Source organism: Corylus avellana, chromosome 1 (assembly GCF_965113065.1).
Source record: "Corylus avellana chromosome 1, dhCorAvel1.hap1.2, whole genome shotgun sequence".
Taxonomy (NCBI): Eukaryota; Viridiplantae; Streptophyta; class Magnoliopsida; order Fagales; family Betulaceae; genus Corylus; species Corylus avellana.
In genome coordinates this window covers 11,007,121-11,028,916 of record NC_142490.1, presented here as the reverse complement: position 1 = coordinate 11,028,916, position 21,796 = coordinate 11,007,121, and the positions used below count along the sequence as shown (strand labels likewise).

The following is a 21,796-nucleotide window of genomic DNA, read 5'->3' as shown; positions in this document are numbered from 1 at the left end:
GGCTATAAAGATTACATGGTCATCATGAAATAGTAAATGGGATTGCCCACCAACCATTTAATTATCTCCTGCTCGATCAATTCTTGCCGTTGATTTTCTAATTCTCTTCTCGTAATGTGGTTACTAATCAATTGGATTTGAATCTTCAAACCAACCTCGTTGACACAAAACATACCCACTATATCATAAAAAGTATAACTTGGGTCTTAATCAAATGGATTCTTGAATGCAGCCGCCATGAATATATAATATATATACATAGGGAAACTACTTTTTATTCCCATGAACTATAACGCATTGTCACTTTCTCTCCATGAACTGCCAACTGTACTACTTTGTTCCCATGAACTACAATTTTGTACCCAAGACCCCCTTTCGTCAGTCAAAGCCGTTAATTCAGACGGTCAATCTGTCACTTTGCACTTTACCCTATGAACTACAACGCATTGTCACTTTGTCCCTATGAACTAAAACGCATTGTGACTTTGACCGTTTGTGTTAACGGCTTTCACTGACAGAAGGAAGTTTTGAGCACAAAATGGTAGTTCATGGAGGCAAAGCAGTACAATTGGCAGTTTATGGAAAGAAAGTGTCAAGACATTGTAGTTCATGGGGCAAAATGTAGTTTTCCCTATATATAAAGAGAGAGAGAGACCTCACACCTCTCTCTTTCTATGCTACCTTATGTCTTAATCAAATGGGTATAAAGATTACACGGTCATCATGAAATAGTAAATGAGATTGCCCACCAACCATTTAATTATCTTCTGCTCGATCAATTCTTGCCGTTGATTTTCTAATTCTCTTCTGGTAATGTGGTTAAATCTTCAAACCAACCACCCGTTGACACAAAACATACCCACTATATCATAAAGATGACCTTAATCAAATTCATTATGAATTCTAGCTACCCACCAACTTAAAGGAGTGGTGCTATGATGAGAAGGCCCTTATTTAAATTATTTCTTCCTCTATTTCTACCCCAATTTTGGGTCCTTTGAGGTTTTTTTATTTTTATTTTTATATATATATTTTTTATGTTCACATAAGAAAAGAGAGAGGATGATTCGAATTAGTGATCTGTTTCATTAGGCATGGTCCACATCCGATTGAGCTATTCCTTTGAAACTTTGGGTCCTTTGAGTTAAGGGGGGAAAATAGTTCAAACACAATTTTTTTTTTTTTTTTTTTTAAATTTTAATTTTACACTGATTAACTTGAAATATGAAGAGTGAAAGAGTAGCGTTACTTTTTGTTTGTTTGTTTGTTTTTTTCATGTGAGAGCCTCAAGAATTAATTTTTTTTTTTTTTTTTTTTTTTGGGGGTGGGGTGGGGGTTTAAATTAAAGCTCATGAAAGTTGATAAAAATCTAATGATAGTGTTTTTCCCACGATATCATCTGTTTATAATATTTAATGGTTTGCCACTCTTTTTTTTTTAAATTAAAAAAAAAAAGGTTGGGGCCGGGAGCCTCGAATATGCTTTACCAAAAAGAAAAAAACGAGCCAATCTTAAAATAAGGTGTGATAAGAAAGCAATTAACTGAGTGGAAAAGCCTAGTGGTTAAAAAAAAACAAAAGATCCTACTACATGCTTTTTTAATTTTTAACCATTATTTAAATGTTAAAAGAAAGTAAACTATGTACTATAAATATCAAAACTTGGAGCTTCTCGAGAGAGGAGAATCTGCCCTTTTTACCGTAGTGGTCTTGCCTCCTTTTCGGTAAAACCTAGCTTAAGGGTGTTGCCACCTCAGCAAATAATGACACGTGGAATCATATTTTTAACCAAAAACAGATTTGTTGAAAGGTTAGGGAAAAAATTGATTATTATTAAAGATATTACAATTTTCACGTCAATTTATAAATAAATTTAATTGTGGTAGAGATAATAGATTTACGTGGAGTGTCATCTCAATTTCTCAAAAAGTTATAGCACTCCAAACATTTTCTTAATTACAATAAGACAAAAACCGATTTGAAACAAAATCGCAAAAAGAGTAAGGTTTGAAAGTGCGTTTTTAAAAATTAAGATTTGAAAACGTAGAAAATAAAATTCTATGTTTTTAAACATGAACTGCTTTAAAAGTTAAATTACAATTTTATCAAAATATTTTTTAAAATTGCAAAACAAAAACAAACTATATAAATATTAGAATTAGAGTGTACCGTTACTGAGAAGCTAAGAAAAGAGTACTTATTTTGAAGTAAGACGAAGAGTTTGAATGTTCCACAACTTTAGAGTGCTTCCATTTGAGAGAAAGTGATGTGATAAAGAAATAAAGATAATAATTTGGAGCACTAAATTTGATGGTGGGTCCAAGGAACTTCATTAGGGTACCTTTATTACTTTTCCCTTCCATGATTAAGATGTTGCTTCATTTAATTAAATAATTAATAAATAAATGAAGCATCCCAACCACTTGCCTGACTTAAAAGGATCAAAATCGAATTTTAGTAGATATAGTATGATTACAACGGGGGAAGAAAAATTTAAAAACGACAATAAAATGAATTAAAACATATGGGTCGTACGCTAAAAAGAAAAGACATTGAGCCACGTACCGTTTGTTGGTCGTACAATGAAACAAAATAAGGCCAACAACAAAGTTAAAAACAAAACATAAAACATAAAAAAGGGATTTAACTTATTTAATCAGGGTAGGGCCAAAGGGATCGGCATCAAAGATTTGACCCATTGAGCGAGCCAACTCATGGAGCCAACTTGGAGCCGCCAAGCTCTATGGCAATCAATTTTCTTTTTCTTTTTTTTTTAATTATTATTATTATTAGAACTATTCTTTTTAAAAATAGCAGATAAGAAAAAGTTAAAAAAATGTTGGAAATGCAAAGAGGGGTGGGGGGAGATTTGGGTTTGGACCACTTGAAAAGGACCCTCCCCATTTCATTTGAAATAGAGAGGAGCCATTTAGGTTAAATAGTGAGATATAATTGTAATTTTTTTAAAAGATGTAGATATTTTTGTCAGCTATATCCTACCATTTAAAATGAAATGGAAAGGATCCCTTTCCGGACTACTCATCATGTACTATTTTGTACTGTTGTATTAAATTTTTTATTTTTTATTTTTATTTTTGAAATGTACTAAGAATTTTTTAGTAGAGTAATGTTGGGAGCATTTCCAGCATGTGTAACACATGTTAGCTAATAAAAAAACATTATTTTTTTTTATTCTCTATTTTTCTAAATGTTTTTTTTTTTTTATTGTTTTCCTAAATTACCAAAAAAAAGAGTGAAAGAGAAAAATGATTATAACAAAAAATAAAAAGAAAAAGAGAGTTATTTAAATTTTTTTTTTTTTTTAAAAAAAAAAACCTAAGCTATAGTGTTTGCCTAAAAGTAATTAACCAAAAAATAAAAATATGTGTTTTAGATGAGAAGACAAGCGGTAGGATGTGATTTTTGCCTCATATTAGCTAACTATACATAATATGGAGGTTTTAGAGCATCTGCATATGCTCTTAGTCTCTTTTGGTTCGTGAAATGAGTATTTTGTTAGAAAAATGAATAAATACTATTAAGAATAGACGAAAGTGGAATGAAATAGTTATTCTTATTTTTTAGTTTGGTAATAACATGTGTATTCTAATTGGAGATGAACCAAAATTATCAAAAACCCTACCTTTCTTTTTTTTTAAAAAAAAAAAACTCAAATTTAAATAAAAAAAGAATGCCGCTGCAACTCAAGGGTTTTCCTTTTTTTATTATTAATTTAAAAAAAAATTAAGGGTTAAAATAAACTTTTGATTTTTTTTTTTTTTTTGGAAAAAGTTGTCTATTTCTCTCATTTTTTAAAGGAATAACCGAATAACTATTTTTGTGTGTAAGGGATCACTATTAGTGATTCTCACGGGAATAACTATTCATAATAATAGACTTTTACCAAACAAAAGAATGACTATTTCATAAGAATAGTTATTTCATTACAAGGGTCTATCCCGCAAACCAAACAAGCTCTTAGTGTACTATCATTTCACCTCATCTTAGTGGGTTGATTCCACATCTACCCTTGAAATTTTTATTTTTATTTTTTAAATAACACTAATCCAAATATTAATGAACGCTTGATAGGGTTAGGATTGGATTAGAATGTTTCGGTTAGATTAGCTTAGATCAGTAGTTTAGTTATAATAGAATTTCAATTATTTAGTATTAGGTTTATTTGAATATTTGAAATGTTATAGTGTTGTTATACCTTAAAAGTGAAGAATTGTACTCTCTCCTACTCGAAAAGAGCTTTCAGAACTCGTCTCTAATTCACTTCCACAAGAACCAAACAGAATTGGAATATCCCAAAATGGTTAGAATTCCCCATCATCTTCCTTTCAATTCCAAAATAAGAGAAATATTGTTTTCACATAAAAATCTAAAATTATAAAATTGGAGCTTTGGACCATCCCTTCCCTCACCTCCCACACCCAAGAGACTCCCATGTGATGTGGAGATACCATGAAAGGAAAGGGGAATACTCAATACGCTAATAGCGTGAAAGCCATAGGATTCCATTTTGCGCATGTGACGGAGCTACGTCTACCAGGTTGGCTATAGCCTATATTGCCATAACCCTATCCACCTACTCCTACCAATGCCAGGCTTTTAACTTTACAAAATTCTACCATTCACATTCCGTTAAATAAAGTTGTCAAAAAGTTATTTTAACTTGTAGTAAAAAATTCTTTAAAATATTTCACTTTCAGCAAAATGGATAAATATTTGTTTAACTGCTGCAGTATTCCGTGCGCACGGGACCACGGTCCACGGTAACTCAATAAATCTTTAGGTATATTAATAAATAAATACAAAATGAAAAATGAGGTCATTGTCATTGGGCAATGCTAAAATTATTTTTTTATCTTTTTAAAGCTTATATAATTTTTAAAATTATTATTAAATCAAAATTTAAGTATGATTCATTTAAAATTTAATGATAATTTTTAAAGTCACATCAGCTTTATAAAAATAAAAAGATGATCCCTAATATTACTTTAATCTAACCTCATTTTACTTTTTGTATTTATTTATTAATATACCCAAAGATTTATGTCCTCTCGTGGGCTGCCCAGGCAGTGGAAGGAGATGCGCTCGAGGTGGTGATGGCGCTGGGTCGAGAGGGAAATTGTGGAGGGAGACACGGCCATTTGATGGAGGATGCCAAATTTCTATTGAACCAATGCTCCAATTGGAGAGTCAGCAATGTGAAAAGAGAAGCCAATTAGGTGACACGCCGTCTCGCTAGATTTGCTCTGTCGCAGGAAGAGGAACTCAAAGAATGTATTATCCAGAATGTATTAGAGAGATTGTAGTTCATGAGAAAGCGTTTTGCTGATTAATAATATTTTTGGGATAGCCTTTTAAAAAAAAAAAAAACCTCCTACGGTAAAAAAAGAATACCTCCTACGGTAAGATTTTTCATAGTGAAGGATAAATCTATCATTGAATTTGTGTAAATTAAGTTCGCAATTCTAATGGTTGATCTACTAAATTTGTAGGATGAGATGAGGAAAATATTGACGTTAATCATTTCTCAATATAAAAAATAGAAAAAAAAATTAAATGGAAAATAAAAAATAGATAGCCTAAATATTAAGAGTGATGTAAGTATTTTGAAAATGTAGATAGATAATTTTCTTTTTCTTTTTTCAATGTAACTTTTAAGCTAAAATTTAGCTATGATAAAGGGAATGTAATCGCTTTAAGGTGCGTTCAGCATTGTGATTTAATATTAAAAAGGGATAAATGCAAAATTGATTTTCATAGTTAGCATAATTTACAAATCACTCCCTATGGTTTAAAAAATAATTTATAAATCCCTAGGGTAGGCTAAAACAATATTTTACTCCCTAAACTCATTTTCCGTTAAATGACTTAACACAAACTGTTTCATTGCCACCTCACACCTAATAAAAATAAGACACGTGATCTTTTTTATTTATGCTTTTAAAAACTGACAAATAAGCTTTTTCACGTCATTTTAAGGCTCCAGCACACACTTCTCGTCAAATTAAATAAACATAAGCCCTCTATATTCCCCTGTGCCGCCATCGTCTTCATTTTTCCCACCGATTCTTGCATTCATCTCCAGGTAAGCTATTGGGTTTTGTAGCAAGACTGAAATCGCTGCTAGAGAATCGTCGAAAATGTCACGACTGTAATTAAGTCACCTTACTTTAGAGCTTTTTTACTTCCGCTTTTAAGATTTTGGGCATCTTTGATCTATGAGTTACTCCGAGATTTTTAGGCATCTGTGTTTTTGGAGTAGTGCATTTTTGGGTAGTCTTTCTATGGAGATTTGGATTTGTTTTTGGGCATTAAAGCATCTTAAAAAATTGTTTATGGGTATCGGAAACAATCTATGCCTCGCTTCGCGTTTTTTTTTGGTTCTATGGCAAGCACAATTGTGCTGTTTACTTGAAAGGCACAATGATGAACATTAGATATCATTTTGGAGTAATATCTTCATTTTGGCGTAACATTAGGCATGAAGTACGAATGGTGGATACCACAAAAGAATGTCTTAAGAAAGAAAAAATATATATATAAATAAATGAGGAAAAAATTGGGCGATGGCTGGCAGTCAATTTTTTTTTTTTTAATTTTTTGTGAATTTTCAACTCTTAGAATCAAATATGAAGACGACGGCATGGACAGTGAATCGGTAGGGAAGATGAAGATGACGGCGGCACAAGGGGGATATAGAGGATTATATTTATTTAATTTGACGTGAAGTGTGTGCTGGAGCCTCAAAATGATGTAGAAAAGCTTATCTGTCATTTTTTAAAAGCATAAATAAAAAAGAACACGTGTCTTATTTTTATTGGGTGTGAGGTAGCAACGAAACGGTTTTTGTTAAGTCATTTAACGGAAAATGAGTTTAGGAAGTAAAATGTTATTTTGGCCTACCCTAGGGACTTATAAATTATTTTTTAAACCACAGGGAGTGATTTGTAAATTGGGCCAACTGCAAGGGCCAATTTTGCATTTATCCCTATTAAAAAAGTGCAATTTTAAACTCAATCGCGAAAAACTAATTGTTTGAGAATTTTTTTTAAAAAAATTGTGATTTGAAAAGGTAGAAAATTTACATTTTCAAATCGTAGTAAGGAGGTGCTTTTTTGAAAATGTACAATTTTAAATATTAAATTATAATTTTAAAGGTTAAACTGCGATTTTGTCCAACCATTAACTCCATTTTCAAAAATCACGTTTTCAAATCGCATATTTTAAAATTAATATTTTTAAGTTGCACTTTTTGAAATTGCAAATTCAAATAGATAGTATTCTAATTGACTTAAAAAAAAAAAAAAAAAAGAAAGGGGGCAAACTGTGAAATATTAAATAGGCCCCTCCCCCAACCCCCCAAAAAAATAGCAAAAAATTAGGGACCCATTAAATGCGAGTGTTTACCAAACTTGTGGCTCTCTAGCGGATGCCAACGCTAGTGGTCCGTGGAGGTGTAGTACTTGCTTCACCTACCAAAACAAGGGGAAGAAAATTCATGAGAGGAGAATGCTATAAATAACATCTTATAAAGTTAAATTCATGAGAGAAAAAAGGTTGCTTCTCTTTTGCAACTTTAACATGCATATGATATGAGATTTCAAATGCTCTTTTGCTTCTTCCACTCTCATGTTTCTCCCTCCCTCACCTATTTAACTTCATTTGATTCCTTTTCCTTGTCTTTATCATATCATACTCCTCACATATATTCATAAAAGGTGGAGCCATGGTTACCCAATGCGACTCGTTTCCCATCTTAGTGGGGTTTTCTACTTAAAGGGATGAAAAAAATATGTAGCTTTTTGTTAGTGTGACATTGACTTAAATAGAACATACATCGTAATTTTATTGATTCTGACGTGTCATATTTTCTTATTCACCGACAAACATGACTTGTAGTTCGCTGATTATTAGCCGCTTAAGATGATTCACATCATCTGTCATGAAAATGAGATTTCAGGATGCCCCAGTTGGTACATGATTGGTTCATTTCCTTCATGCTCCAAAAATTAATGGAATAATAAAAAATTAAAATTGACAACTACTACCAAAATCATGTGAATAAATAGGGGAAAGCAACCCCTCATGTACATGTGAGTGCCCATTTTTCTGAATTTTTGATACACTTGTCACATTCTAAATGCTACTACTTCATCACAAATTCCGAAATTCATCAGATAATGTTCTTTGACCCCTTCTAACGATTTGACGAATTTGTTCTTTAAAGTTAACCTTTGTATCAATGTCGAATCAAGACGGTTTTTGAAGATATTTTTCTAAGTCTAGACATTATTTGGCCAACTTTAATGAATAATGCATGAATTTCACTTGTCATCTATTTCAGACTTGTCGTTTTTTATTGATGGCATCAAGGGGGCAAGAATCATGTTGATGCGCATAATTACGACAACTCATTTAATTAAAAATTCGAGTAATGATAGGTATCATCTTTTTATTTTTTTAAAAACTTTTTAAAGTTGATGTGGTTTTTAAAATCACCATTAAATTTTAGATGAATCACACTTGAATTTTGATCAAATGGTAATTTTGAAAGCTACATCAACTTTAAGAGAATTTTAGAAAGATGAAAAGATGATACTTAGCATTACTCTTAAATATTCTGTCATCTCATTAATTCAATTTATTTGATATATATTTATACAAGGGAATTGTTATAAGAAAATTCACCCATTTTTTAGGACAAATAAATTTCATAATTGTTTTTCAGACTTGTAGTCTTTTATTGATGGCATGAAGGGGGCAAGAATCATGTTGATGTGCCTACTTATGACAACTCATTTAATTGAGGGTTCTATCATCTCATTAATTCAGTTTGGTTGAATATATATTTATAAGAAAATTCAGCCATTTATGAGGACAAAGAAATTTCATAATTGTTTTCTAATTAATTCAATTAACTAAAGTTAGGCATTTCAAATACACAGAGAGAGGTGCTGAACAAGTTATTATTTAGCTGCTATTTAACTAAGAAACAGAGAGAGAGTCAGGTAAACCTGAGCTTGGTTTCCGATGTCTCTAACAATAAAATAAAAAACAAAAGAAAAATGGTTACAAAGTCAAAAAGATTAAAAAAAAAAAATTAAAAAAATTAAAACTAACGGCCACTAGCGAGGGGGCTAACGGCGGAATCCTTGCAGGGACTGGGTGGAAGGCTGGACTTCCCTGAAGCAACAAGGCGTTGCACGAAGCTCTCGATCCTCTGTCCGTTAGTCTCCGTCAATAACCGCTTTCCGCCAAACGTTAACGACTCCACCCCTCTCTCCTTCAACACCTCCTCGTCCTCCTCCATTCTCGGCCCCACCTCTCCTTCCCTTGCAAAACCGTTCGCCTGCCCACATTTCACGCCGTCAGTCCAAAATTTTTAAACATGTGTTTGGATGGCAAGTAAATGAAGGAAAATAAAAACAAAAACAGAAATCACAACATTCGCTTCAACCAAGGAATTAGGGAAGCAAGTTTGGTAGACCAGTTTATAGTGGAGTGGCTTTTTGTCTTCGCAATCTCCAGGATCTAGGAGTTGGATTTCTTTCATTTTTTTTCGGATTTTCTAACCATCCAAACAAACACCTAGACCAAAGTAAAATATGAATAGAATATAATAGACAATATACAGTACCTGAATTCTAACATAGTCCGTACGGTTCCAGCAAAAGGAGTTTCCCAACATCTGGTCGACGGTCTCGGAAACTCCATCGAGCACAATGTCGACCACCGACGACGTCGAGCACTCGCCGTTATGACGGAGTTTTTGCCCACGGTCACCACCGCTCGACGCGCCGTTACCTAACGACAGGACTAGCAGATCCTCGACGCCGTTAATGGACGGGAAATCGCGCTTGTTGTGGAGCACGTGGGTTACGGCGGCGGCAGTCGGGTTGTTCATGACGAGGCCGCCGTCAACGGCGGAGCAGGAGGTCTTTCCGTCGACGGACGTTAGATTGAACGGTTTGAAGAGGCCCGGTGTTGCTGACGTGGCGCGGCACACCTTCCAGAGCTCGAAGTTAAAGCTCGGCGACTCGGACGCGTCGGCACGGGAGAACACGAAGGGAGCCGAGCTCTTTAGGTCGAAGCAAGGAATAAGGAGAGGCTTACACGTGTCCTTCAAGGTCAAGACGGTGCCGTCCTCTCTCTTGAAAACTTCCTTGAGCACCTTGTCCATGCTCTTGCCGGAGTATCTCCGGCGCCGGCGAAACATTCCGGCTAGCCGAAGCTTGAAGAGGTCAGAGTTTCTTGCGGCAATGAGACTGACAGCTTCTCTGGCGGAGAAGAGAGGGCGGCCGGAGCCGTCGGCTGCCGAGAGCATAGCGGCGAGGAGGGCGCCGACACCGGTACCGGCAATGAGGTCAAAGAAATCGGCGATTCGAGCATGGGAATCGCCGGTCTTGAGGCGGATCTGGTCCTCGAGGTGGATAAGTGCGGAACCGGCGACAATGGTGGTGGTTCCGCCGCCGTCGATGCTGAGAATGCGAGTCTTCTTGGTGTTCTCACAGTGGGAGAGCCATTTCTGCTCCAGCTTGGTGAAGATCTCCAGCGTGACCTTGCTCAGGTCCATTCCTCTACTTCTCTCAGTCTCTCTCTCTCTCTCTCTCTCTCTCTCTCTCGCTCTCTATATCTCTCTGCAAGTCAAAGAAGGAAAGGAAATGTCTCAGGTATTATGATTATGATTGTGATTTTGTTTGCGTTGTTGCGTGTGAGTGTGGAGATGGAAATAAGAAAGAAGAAGGAAAGGAAAGAAAAGAAGAGGTAATAAATCACGCTTTGGCGCTGAGAGGCATTAATGCATGGCTCAACAATCTCTCTCTCTCTCTCTCTCTGCGTCTGTGTGCTCTGAGTAAATGATAGTGAATAACAGACAGGTAGTGGTGGAGACCCTGGGGGTCGTTATATACGCGACTCCCTACTTTTTTACTGTGTCACTCTTACGTGTATCGACACTCGCTGCACGTGGAACTGCGCGTGTTCTTATTGGTTTACGGGACGCGCGAACCTCGGCTTTTCAGGCGGCTCGGCTGGCGCTCGGTGACTCTCACTCACAGTTTTATTTAGTTATTTATTTATTTATTCTGGGTTTTAATTTAGTTGTTTATTTGTTTTGGGAGTCAGATTTATAGGTGGCGTAAAATATATGATAGATTCCACGGAGGAAGAAACACCGCGGAACCAACCCAATGCCAATGCCAATGGTCATGGCGAAACCATTTTTGGCTTTATTTTATATACACGGGACTATGCTACCCGTACCATCTCTAGGTACTCAAGTAATTAAAAAAAAATAAAAAAATAATAATAATAACCTTATTTATTATAAGGGTAAATGTATTATAAGTTCCAGAGTTAACCTTCTAAAATTAAAAAAAACTTTAATTTTTTTTTTCCGAATATTTATTCTTTAGGTTAATGGAAATACCAATAAAATTTATACCATCATAAATTTTTAACTGCTGTTAGATTGGGTGAAACACACCGTTTTAAGGAAGGTCATATCAGCTAGAAGACATGTAGGATCAAAACTCACCGTTTTGGCACAATCCAAAATGGTGAGTTTTTTTCTAACTTTGGGGTTTTATTTTGAAACCCCAAATCGTAAAAAATTCACACAATTCAATCATCTTAAACGATAGAACCATTCATACTCAAACCCACGCAGAAACTGATGCACCCACCGACACAGTTCACGGGCAGACGATTTGGAGCTCACAGACCACCTGAAAGAGAGGTCCACAATTCAGGTCCCTTACACCCTAGAACTCATTCCGACGAAAAAAACAAGACCCACGGACGGCAGACGATGTCGCTGGCAAACTATGGCAAGCGACCCACACCCACATCTCCTCTTTCCTCTTTCCTCTTTCCCTCTCCCCCACCAACGGCCGCCCACCGCCAAGAGCTAGTGCGCTGAGCCAACCACACATATGTTTTTTTCTCTCTCTCTAACTGTTGCTCTTCACACGAGCCGCTCAAATTTTGGGTTTATGATGATTTCATTGGGAGTTTGAATATAGTTCATACTTCGTAGATTCTTGAAAATGTTAATTTAAAAAGATCAACTCTACCTGGATGAGATTTGATTATTGACGCACCCTCAACATTTGTACACAAATTCTATGAATCAATTTAGGTATTTACATGAATGAAATTCCTAAATTGATTCAAAGAATTTCCTGCAGAAATGGGTTCAAAATTTCTTTTTCTCTCACAAATGGGTTCAATTTCCTGCAGAAATGGAGTGGGTTTGTGCAGAGGAGTAGTTTCGCTGCACTTCAAAATTGCACTTGCTGAATGTAAATTCCTTGTGCAAGGGATGTTAACTGTCAGCTGAGGTTTTGATGCAGTATAGAATTTGTTTAGCTCTTCTTTTAGAAGCATTTGGTTTGTAAGTAGGTGCTGGCTTTTTGTTTGTCATAAGCATTTGCAAATGCAGGGGCTACGGTTGAACAAAGCAATGGAGAATTGGTTTCAATTCCACAATTCCAATGATATCAACATATATAAGAATTGATGAGCTTCAGTCATTGTATTTTCTGCAGATTTCAAAAGGCCATATTTTGTATTATATCACAAGTCATGATTTGATTTTGTAGATTTCAACCTATGTCTCTTAGTCCAAATCTATTATACCAAAGGAAGCTACATCCCAGCTCATAGGCTCCTCACAGCCCCATGCATTCCAATAATTTGAAACAAGCAAGATCAAGAAGCAAAATGATATAGTTAGACAAACAAAGTTTTTTTTTTTTTTTTTTTTGATTGGTTTAGTTAGATGTTGGTGGGAGACAATTTTTTTGTAGTGCAAGCAATTTGACATTTGTTTGTAATGCCATTGTTGAAGAAACACATAATGTTGGTGGCATTTCATTGGCTTTTATGCTTATAAGAAATATTAAATATGTAAATGAAATTCTCATATATCAACTCTTCAAATGTATATGAAATTTCTTTCTTCTACTCGTAAATGACTCATTAATTACAAACAGAAATCAAATACTAAACAAATAAGAAGAGCCTATTGGGGTACAAGATTATTGTATCTTATTCACAAAGGAGTACATGATATTTACACATGAAGGGGACATTAACTGTCCACAAGTAATGTTCTGTCAACTACAGATTTTACAAACAGAATTCTAGTCTAATTTCCTTGCAGAGTGTGAGTTGCCTTTCCTGTTTGTGTCAAGGTCCTTTGCTGCAATGGTTTCCTTCTTATTATTGGATTTCTCCTTACAAGACTGATTTAATTTGGATGTGATTTGATCCTTGGGTGGCAGCATCGTATCTTCAGGATCCTTGGGTTACAAATGACAATGCAAAATTATAGTAAATTGCACTTGAAAGCATCGTTTGTCCTGCTATCTTAATGCCACAAGAAAAGGAGATGAAATTAATCAACCACCAATAACATCAACTTAAAACAACATTATCAGCATTAACTAAACTTTGAAGCAAAAAGAATCCAAAAGGAAACCCCAAGGGGTTGGCCCAAGTGGTGGAGGCCTTGTTATTTCATTGCTTTGCAATTATCACCAAACCATGCCTTCACAATTATCTCAACCAAGCAAAAACTACAATAAGAAAGTTGTGCACAAAGTCCATGTAAGAGAGTTGTTGATACAATTGCTCACAACTCACGCTAATCAAAACGTTACACGATCACAAATGGCTAGGGCATGAAATCATTGTAGTTATTTTAGGCCATCCTTGCATGTTTTGAAGATACAATTGTTGATACAATTTCTCAGTTAAGTGATTATCAACATCCTTAAAAATATGTTTTTTTGCTATATGTATGTAGCAGATAGAGATACCATTCTACTCACATAATAACAAACAGGAATATGGTATGCAATCAATAGAATAAACCTTGATGACTAAGCTATTCTTGTTACATAACGATTAACAAATTTAGCTAACATCAACCCTGATTTAAAAATCCAAAACAACCGAAGATATCCAACAACATACCCATTCGGTTAACTCATTAAAACACAAATCTCATCAATAACAACCTTTAACCCCAGTTGAGCACAAAACATAACAACTCACAAAAATCCAATGATGCAAAAATCACTAAGCAAAACCTAGATGAGAGAACCCCAAAAACCTAAAGAATCAAATGAAAAATGACCTTTGGGTGGGCACCGGGTTCAGTGCTTTTGGACTCAAAGATCTTATGCACTCGGTGAGTGTCACCAGTGGTGGGCGGAGGTGGATGGTGTGGGCGTCATTCATTGGGCGGAGGCGACTAAACCGCTTGAGGTTAAGAGAAATTGGCTGGATGGTTGGCGTTCAACCTTTGTGGTGGGCCGCGACGGTGCTGGATGGTGGTGGCCAGTTGTGGTAGTGGGTGGGAGATGGTGGTTGTGGTGGTGCATCGGTGGGTCTCCATGGGTGCGTCAATGGCTGCGTGGGTTTGACTGGGAATGATGTGGGGAAGAACTATTTTGGGGTTTAAACAATAAAAAAAACAATCCCAAGTCAGCCAAAACTCACCGTTTTGGATAGGGCCAAAACGATGACTTTTGATCCTACATGTTCACTGTGGACACGTAGGATCAAAAAATTCGATTGATATGACATTCCTTAAAACGATGCGTTTCAACCAATCTAACGGCAGTTAAAAATTTTTTATGGTAAGAATTTTATTGGCATTTCGATTGACCAAATGGGTAAATATTCAAAAAAACAAAAAAAAAAAAAAATTAAGAATTTTTTAATTTTTGAGGGTTGACTTAGGGACTTATAATATATTTACCCTTATTATAATGTTATATAATTTTTATATAATTATAATTATGTAATAGTAAGGTCTTTCAATTAATAAAAAATTTGTTAAAAAAAAAATTAATGACTAATTTTTTTTTAAGAGAGTTTTTTTTTTTTTTTTCTAAATTGGGTTGGAGAAATTTCTTCCAACCTAGTTTATAAAAATGACATACATGTGTTTTTCACATAAAAAGTGACACGTGTCATTTTTTTGGAATAGGTTAGAAAAAATTCCTCAAACCTAGTTTAGAGGAAAACTCTGTCCATTTTTACTGTTATGTCATTTTAATTGTAAGGTACTAATATATAAAATATTTTATTAAATAGTATTTCTCATTAAAATAAAATAAAGGAATTGATTATATAATTATGTATAAGGTAAATTGAAATTTCATTTATCCAAGACAAACGGAATTGAATTTTACTTGACCGTTTTAGCTAGCCAGTGAGGTTAGGCATATTCCATTTATCATGTAGCTTTTTGGCCATTTTTCGGGTTGAACCGGGTTTTGATAATAAAAAATCATCCTCCCAAATCAATGGGCCTAGAGGCAATTACCAATTGTTTGCCGATTGTCATTCAATTGGCTGGCTTAAAGGTGTGATTAGCTTTTCAAGGATGTCAAGTATTTTACTCGGATTTTAAAGCTATATTAATTTTGTAGGAAATAAAGAGAAATATAAGAATGATTTTTATCATTACTCTTTCATATGAGCTTTGACACATTACATCCATAGGATATGGCAGTTTTATCACAGATTACGTTCATATAATCGTTGCTTCGATATTGCGCCGATTAGCTCCTCTTAACCTCATTTGGTTATTGAATATGTTTCGATATGCCAATTGGACTACGATCAAACCAGAATATTCAAGAATTGGAAAAGCCAAGTCACACGGGATAAAAGAAAAACAAAAGAATAGATATATTAATTTTTCATTGAAGTTTGGTGGACTTTTATAAGGGGAGAAGAGTTGCACCTTAAAAAGAAAAATTCATTTCAAAGCAAATGAGATCGTGAATGTTGGTTCCATTTGTTAATGTATACCGAATAGGGGTTTTTTCTTTTCTCGAAAGATTGGTTTAATATAATATATATATAAAAAAATAATAATAAATAAAAATTGGGTGGTTAATGTTTTCCATCGTTTATTAATTTTTTTTTCTAAAACTTTTAATAGTTTTTGCAAAGAGAATTAATAAGAAGAATAAGTACAAGCATTAGTCCTTTAAAAAGAAATCTACACTTAAGGCTCTTAATTATTGTCCCTCCAGCAATGGTGGATGAGATGCAATCATAGAACTCCACCAAATTGTTACCATCTTTGTCCTCGCCAAGGTACAACAAGGGACGTCAGGGAAGAATCGGGCTTTTATGCGGTAGTGGTCCAACTGCAGTTATTTAAAACTGCACCGTTTGGATAAAAACAGTGCAATTTTGGGAAGTGAAAAAAATATATTTTTTAAAAAATAATAAAAAACTATTTTGAAATTAAAAAAAAAAACTAATAATTAATTAAATGCTCCTTTACTCTAAGAGAGATACAAACGCTCCAGTTCAATATCTCTATCACCAGGGACGGAGCTAGGAAATTTTATGGGAGGGGGCCAACCAATTTTTATTTTTATTTTTTTTTTCGGTTCTTTAAATTTTTTTTTTTTTTTATAAACATTTGAAAGTAATGACCAAAAATAAAAAAACTTAATGGGCATGGCCCAAAAAAATTAAGAAAAGGGCCAAAAAAATTTATTGGATATGGTCAAATGGTCAAAAAATCTAAAAAATATGGCCAAATTTTTGTTGGGAGGGAGGCCAAATGACTAAAATTAAAACATTACTTTAACCTTTTTTCTTTTTTTTTTTTTTTTTTTAACTTATAATTATTATTTTTTCCTTATTTTAGGCGCGGGGGGGGGGACCCCCCCCCTCCCTCCGTCTCTGTCTATCACTCTCTCTTAGCTCACAATATTCGCTTTATTGTTGTGCATAAATTCGCACAACAATAAAGCGGCCGTGTCCGGACAGGGTTAAGCACGTGTCCGGACATGGCTAAGGTTACATATGCGTAAACCCTCATTGTTCGGACAGCCAAGACTAGTGTTCGGACATGCCAAGTAGAATGGACTTTTTGGAAATGCTGTCCATACACGACTTCTGGCTGTTCGGATAGGTCTTTGAAGTGAACAAGTGAACTTTCTGGAAATGCTGTCTGGACAGGTCTTCAAAGTGAACTCTTTGGAAATGCTGTTCGGACACGGCTTTTTGCTGTATGGACAGGCTACTCATTTTCAATTGATTACAAACAAACCACTGAATGTGCGAAAACATAAACTAACAATGAAGATAGAATTATTTGTGATAAATTGTGATTTGTTTAGTATAAATGAAATGATTTGTTTACATTTGAAATTATTCAAATAACTTGTAAATGTCTGTAAATTTAGCCTTGTATACAATCAAATTAAATTAATAAAAAATGTATCCTCTAAAGGCTTTCACCTGTGGATATAGCTCATAAGCTTAACCATATAATTTCTGTGTGTTTTCTCTCATATTTCATCTCTTTAGTTTATTATAAAATTCTATAAGAACTATGATACGTCTATCATCCAAATTTACCCAACTTATCCATAATTTAAGACCTACATCGAGCTTTAGTGAAAACTGAAAAGTCCAAAGTTTATTATCCAGGATAGGTTGGCTCTTGTAATTTTGACGCTTTGGATTTAAATGGCAACCATTTACCATTGAGCTTTAATGAGCAAGTTTTCTCAGCCAAAGACAATACCTCGACATAGAATTGATTATAACTTTCTTGGAAATTATCTGGTCTTCTATATTGAAAAGGAAATTGCTAAAAGAATTATCATAATTGATAAGATTTTTTTAAGATTTTCTTTTAAAATAATATATGGTCCCCTATATAAACGTCATGCTTTCGTTTCTGAGAGGAATGGAGATGAAGAGTGGCACAATAAGGGAAATATATATATATATAGGCTAAACCCTAAATATATGTGAGAGAGAGAGAGAGAGAGAGAGAGAGAGAGAGGCGAAGGTGTAGGGTTAGGCAGAGCCAAATACAAAAATAAATAATGTTTCGAGTTTGTAATTACATGCATCCACCCCTTGAGCTGCGACCATGTTGGTTTATCTAGTTTGCTAGACAATTATATCGCTAGCAGTTCTTTGAACGTGGAAATAATTTACCACATATTTCAAAGGGCTACACCCTTTGCCCATAGGGAGCTCTATACCTCCTAGCTTTGATTGAAACTTTCACTTCTGTGGTCATCGTGATAAACTTTTGAATCATTGTTTATTCATTTAAAAAATAAAATTTAAAAGTTGATGAACACGACCACATCAGTTCAATTGTATAAAAGTGAGATAAAAATTGAGTATTTAGAATTGGACTGAAATTTCCTCTAACCTATTTTAATAAGTGACAAGTGTCATTTAACGTTTTTCGATTTTTCAAAAATTAATTTTTAAAAAGATATAGTAGAATCTAATAAAAACTTCATATTTTACCCATAAAAGTTCACATGGCAAAACGCCACATCATTTTTTTTTTGTAGAGAAAAAAAGACTAAACAAAAAGAAGATGATGTGGCATCTTGCCACATAAACTTTTATAGAGAAAATATAAAGTTTTTATTAAATTCTAACATATCTCATTTTGAGATTCTTAAGTTAGTAGAATAGTAATAAATGACTATTTAAAATATTAAATAAAATATGTGAGAGATGATACTTGTCACTTATTAAAATATGTTTGATAAAAAATTTTCTAAACTAGTTTAGAGAAAATTTCTGTCCTATAGCATTACTCATGAACGTGTGTTTGATGGGCTGCTAATGCTAATGGCTATTACCCTCATCTTATTCGGCCAAGTCTGATTTAATTAGATCCTGCATTAACCAGGCCCGATTAAGAGGAATTTTACTTTTAGGGCCGGGCCTCAACTAATTAATACATATATATATATATATATATGACTTCCACCGACCTTGGGCTTTTGATTTTCATGCATGTGTGAAGCTATCAACAAATGCCTCACCTAAATGTCATGCGTTAACCATGTGTTAACTAATATCACCCGGTAGATTGAGGATATGTTTGGTTTGCATAATAATCATTGAAATAAATTAGAAAAAAACAAAAAAAAAAATCTTTGGAATAGAATAAAATAATCATTCTTTAATTTAGTAGGAATCTATTCCTAAGAAGAGCATTTATTCCTATAAAAAATGAGAAGAATAATAGTTCCATTTTTTTTTTCAACCCTTAAACCCTAATAAAAATAAAAAAGAAAGTTGAACTCTAAGGGTGGTCGGCCCCCAAACTAGAACCCGGGTGTGGTGTGACCACCCTGGTGACACTAGCGTGGCCTAGCCACCTCTGATTCGCGTTGGGGTGGCCACACACCCTCTTTAGAGAGCCTCGTGGTCCTCCTGGGTTCTTCTATAGAGTGTAGACTTTTTACTATTTATTTTTGTATCAATTGCCTTGATGTCACTTGAAATTTACACCAAGTACATCAATCTTTTTATTTTATAGTTAAAATTTATAGTTGATGCATTTAATTGTGTACATTATATATAATATAATGTACACAATTAAATGCACCAACTTTAAATCTTGACAATAAAACAGTACTCACACAAGCAATCCCTCTGCAAAGGCCATTCAATTTCTGATGTCCGCAATAAAGTTGGAGATAGTTTTGGCAGTTGAAAAATAATTTCTCACATTCGGAAAGTATGAACAGATTCATAGGACCTTGGCAGAGATATTGGCCACACCAATTAATATATATGCCTACCTCCACTACTATAGACTATGGCAGCTTTGTCACCGACAATAATGGTCAAACAAGCAAAAAAATTGGTTCAATTCTAAAGTTTTCCCAAAGAGCTGGTGAGGTAGATGAATGAAAATTAATTACCTTTCTATCGTCTCTTTCAACTTTGATGGTCTTACCAAATCCTGCCATTTCCTTCGTAATTCCTTGACCTAAATGTTATAGTTGATGTTTTTAAATGGTAGCTCAATCGCCTAGAAACTACACCTCATTAAACAAAAATTATTAGATCGAATTTCTCTTCTTCTTTTCTTTTTTCTCTTTTCTCATATTTTCTTCATCTCATTCTACAAATTCAATAGATTAACTATATATTAGATTTGTGGGCTCAAATGAACTCACACAAATTCAATGGTAGATTTATTTATTCACTATGGAGATGGTTGAAAAATTAATAAATTTTATCATTTATAAAAAAAAATAAATGTTATACTTAATGTAATGTAATTGCGATGAAAAATGCTTAGATACTACAGTTTTTATTATAATTTCTTTACAAACTCATGTGATAGTTCTCATAATGCCATGTCTAATCACATGAGTGAAAAGATTAAACAATAAAGTTTAATATTAAATTTATTTATTTAATGGTTAACCTAGTAAATATCGTATAGCTGGGCACTTCATCTTGAAGAAACATATAGTAAAAGCCATTGTACCCCTACAAGCATTCAATCATAAATATAAGGGATGACCTTTGGTGAGACTGTACTTAATAGATAAGATTGAATTGTGGGCTGGAATCATTCAAATAGTCTTCCTTTTTTATTTTAACTGACACAAATTTTCTCCGAATCAGTTTGAAGGAAATCTTTTTTTAACTAACTCTAATAAATGCCGAGTGACTTTGAACATATTTGAGTTCCTAAAAAATCAATCGGCTGGGGACCACGCCTTATGAAGCAATGGTCACTAGTTCGAATCCCCCCTCCCCTCTTGTTTGGACATGTAAAAAAAAAGTTCCTAAAAAACCAATGTTTGGATACTTGAGTTCCTAGGTTAGTATAAGGGTAATAAATGACTGTTAAGAATGTTAAAAAAAAACAGGTGCATCTTAGCTTCCCTTTAATTTTTTCTAAGTTTGCTTTCCTATGAAAATATATTTCACAATAGTTTTCCTTACCCTTCCCTATACTATTAAAATATTATTTCTTTACAAAATACAAGTTTCCTACATATCCTCACTTTTTTTACAAATTTTTAACATAATCCTCAATTAAAGACAAAAAGATGAAAGATAAATTGTTAATTATACTAAATAATATATAGGGACCCACTTTTGGTTTCCTACATATTAAGAAACATTATAACAACACTTGAGTAGGGGTGGGCAAAAACCCGCCCGACCCGCAAAACCGATCCGCCCCGCCCCGATCCACCCTGAAAAAGCCGAATTTTAAGTCATTTTTCGAGGGTACGGGTGGTTTTTTCCCAAACCCGGGAGGGGCGGGGCGGGGCGGGTTACGGGTTATAACAAAATTTTCCCCCGGATACCCGCACCGCACCGCCCCGACCCGCATTAATCAAATAAAATTAAAAACCCTACCTTTCTCCAGCCGCCTCCCCCTTTCCACTTTTTTTTTTTTTTTTTCCCCTTCTCCTCTCTTCTCTCAGTCTCACCTCTCTCTCTGCTGTCTCGCCTCTCTCCCTCTCTCTCGTCTCTCTTCCTCTCCCTCGTACGACTCTTCTCTCATATGCGCCGCCGCTCAACCTCCGCCGATCCAGGTTTTTTTCTTCTCTGGAACTCTTTCATGAATGGGGATCCAAGAGATCTCGGAGTTTAGCAACTTCTGATTGTTGGGTTGTTTGTTTAGAAGGAAAATAGATGATAAATCTGCAGAAGAAATGAAAATGGAGGAGAAGAAAGAGAAGAAGAAAGAAACCCGCACAACCCGCCCCGATCTACCCCAACCCGCGCGGATTTTGTTCCTTGTGCCAGACACTCGGGTTGAAATTTTCCAACCCGCAGGGTGCAGGTTCGGGTAGGAAAACTGCAGAAATCCGCCCCGAACCGACCCGTGCCCACCCCTACCCTTAAGGGCTAGTAAAATGTAGGGAATCTGGTGTGACTAAGTTTTTGTGATTTTTTTGAAATTTTTTTTAAACATAAAAAAAAAAATGACATAT

At 34.6% G+C, this 21,796-nt stretch overlaps 1 protein-coding gene across 1 annotated transcript; it reads right to left on the bottom strand.

The window, feature by feature from the left end:
* Positions 1–8,967: 8,967 nt before the first annotated feature.
* PLP9 (PATATIN-like protein 9) lies at positions 8,968–10,876 on the bottom strand. Its single transcript, XM_088511859.1, has 2 exons — positions 9,655–10,876; positions 8,968–9,366 (listed from the first exon to the last, which is right to left on the bottom strand). Exons 1-2 carry the CDS (start codon positions 10,588–10,590, stop codon positions 9,133–9,135), a joined length of 1,170 nt encoding a protein of 389 aa, XP_088367985.1. The 5' UTR covers positions 10,591–10,876; the 3' UTR covers positions 8,968–9,132.
* Positions 10,877–21,796: the final 10,920 nt, after the last annotated feature.

What these genes read in the sequence shown, in the direction of transcription:
- PLP9 (XM_088511859.1), bottom strand. Translation starts at nt 10,590, where the DNA reads ATGGACCTGAGCAAGGTCACGCTGGAGATCTTCACCAAGCTGGAGCAG. An exon ending in CGGACTATGTTAGAATTCAG is followed by an intron (nt 9,367 to 9,654) that starts GTACTGTATATT and finishes AAATGTGGGCAG; the next exon opens with GCGAACGGTTTTGCAAGGGA.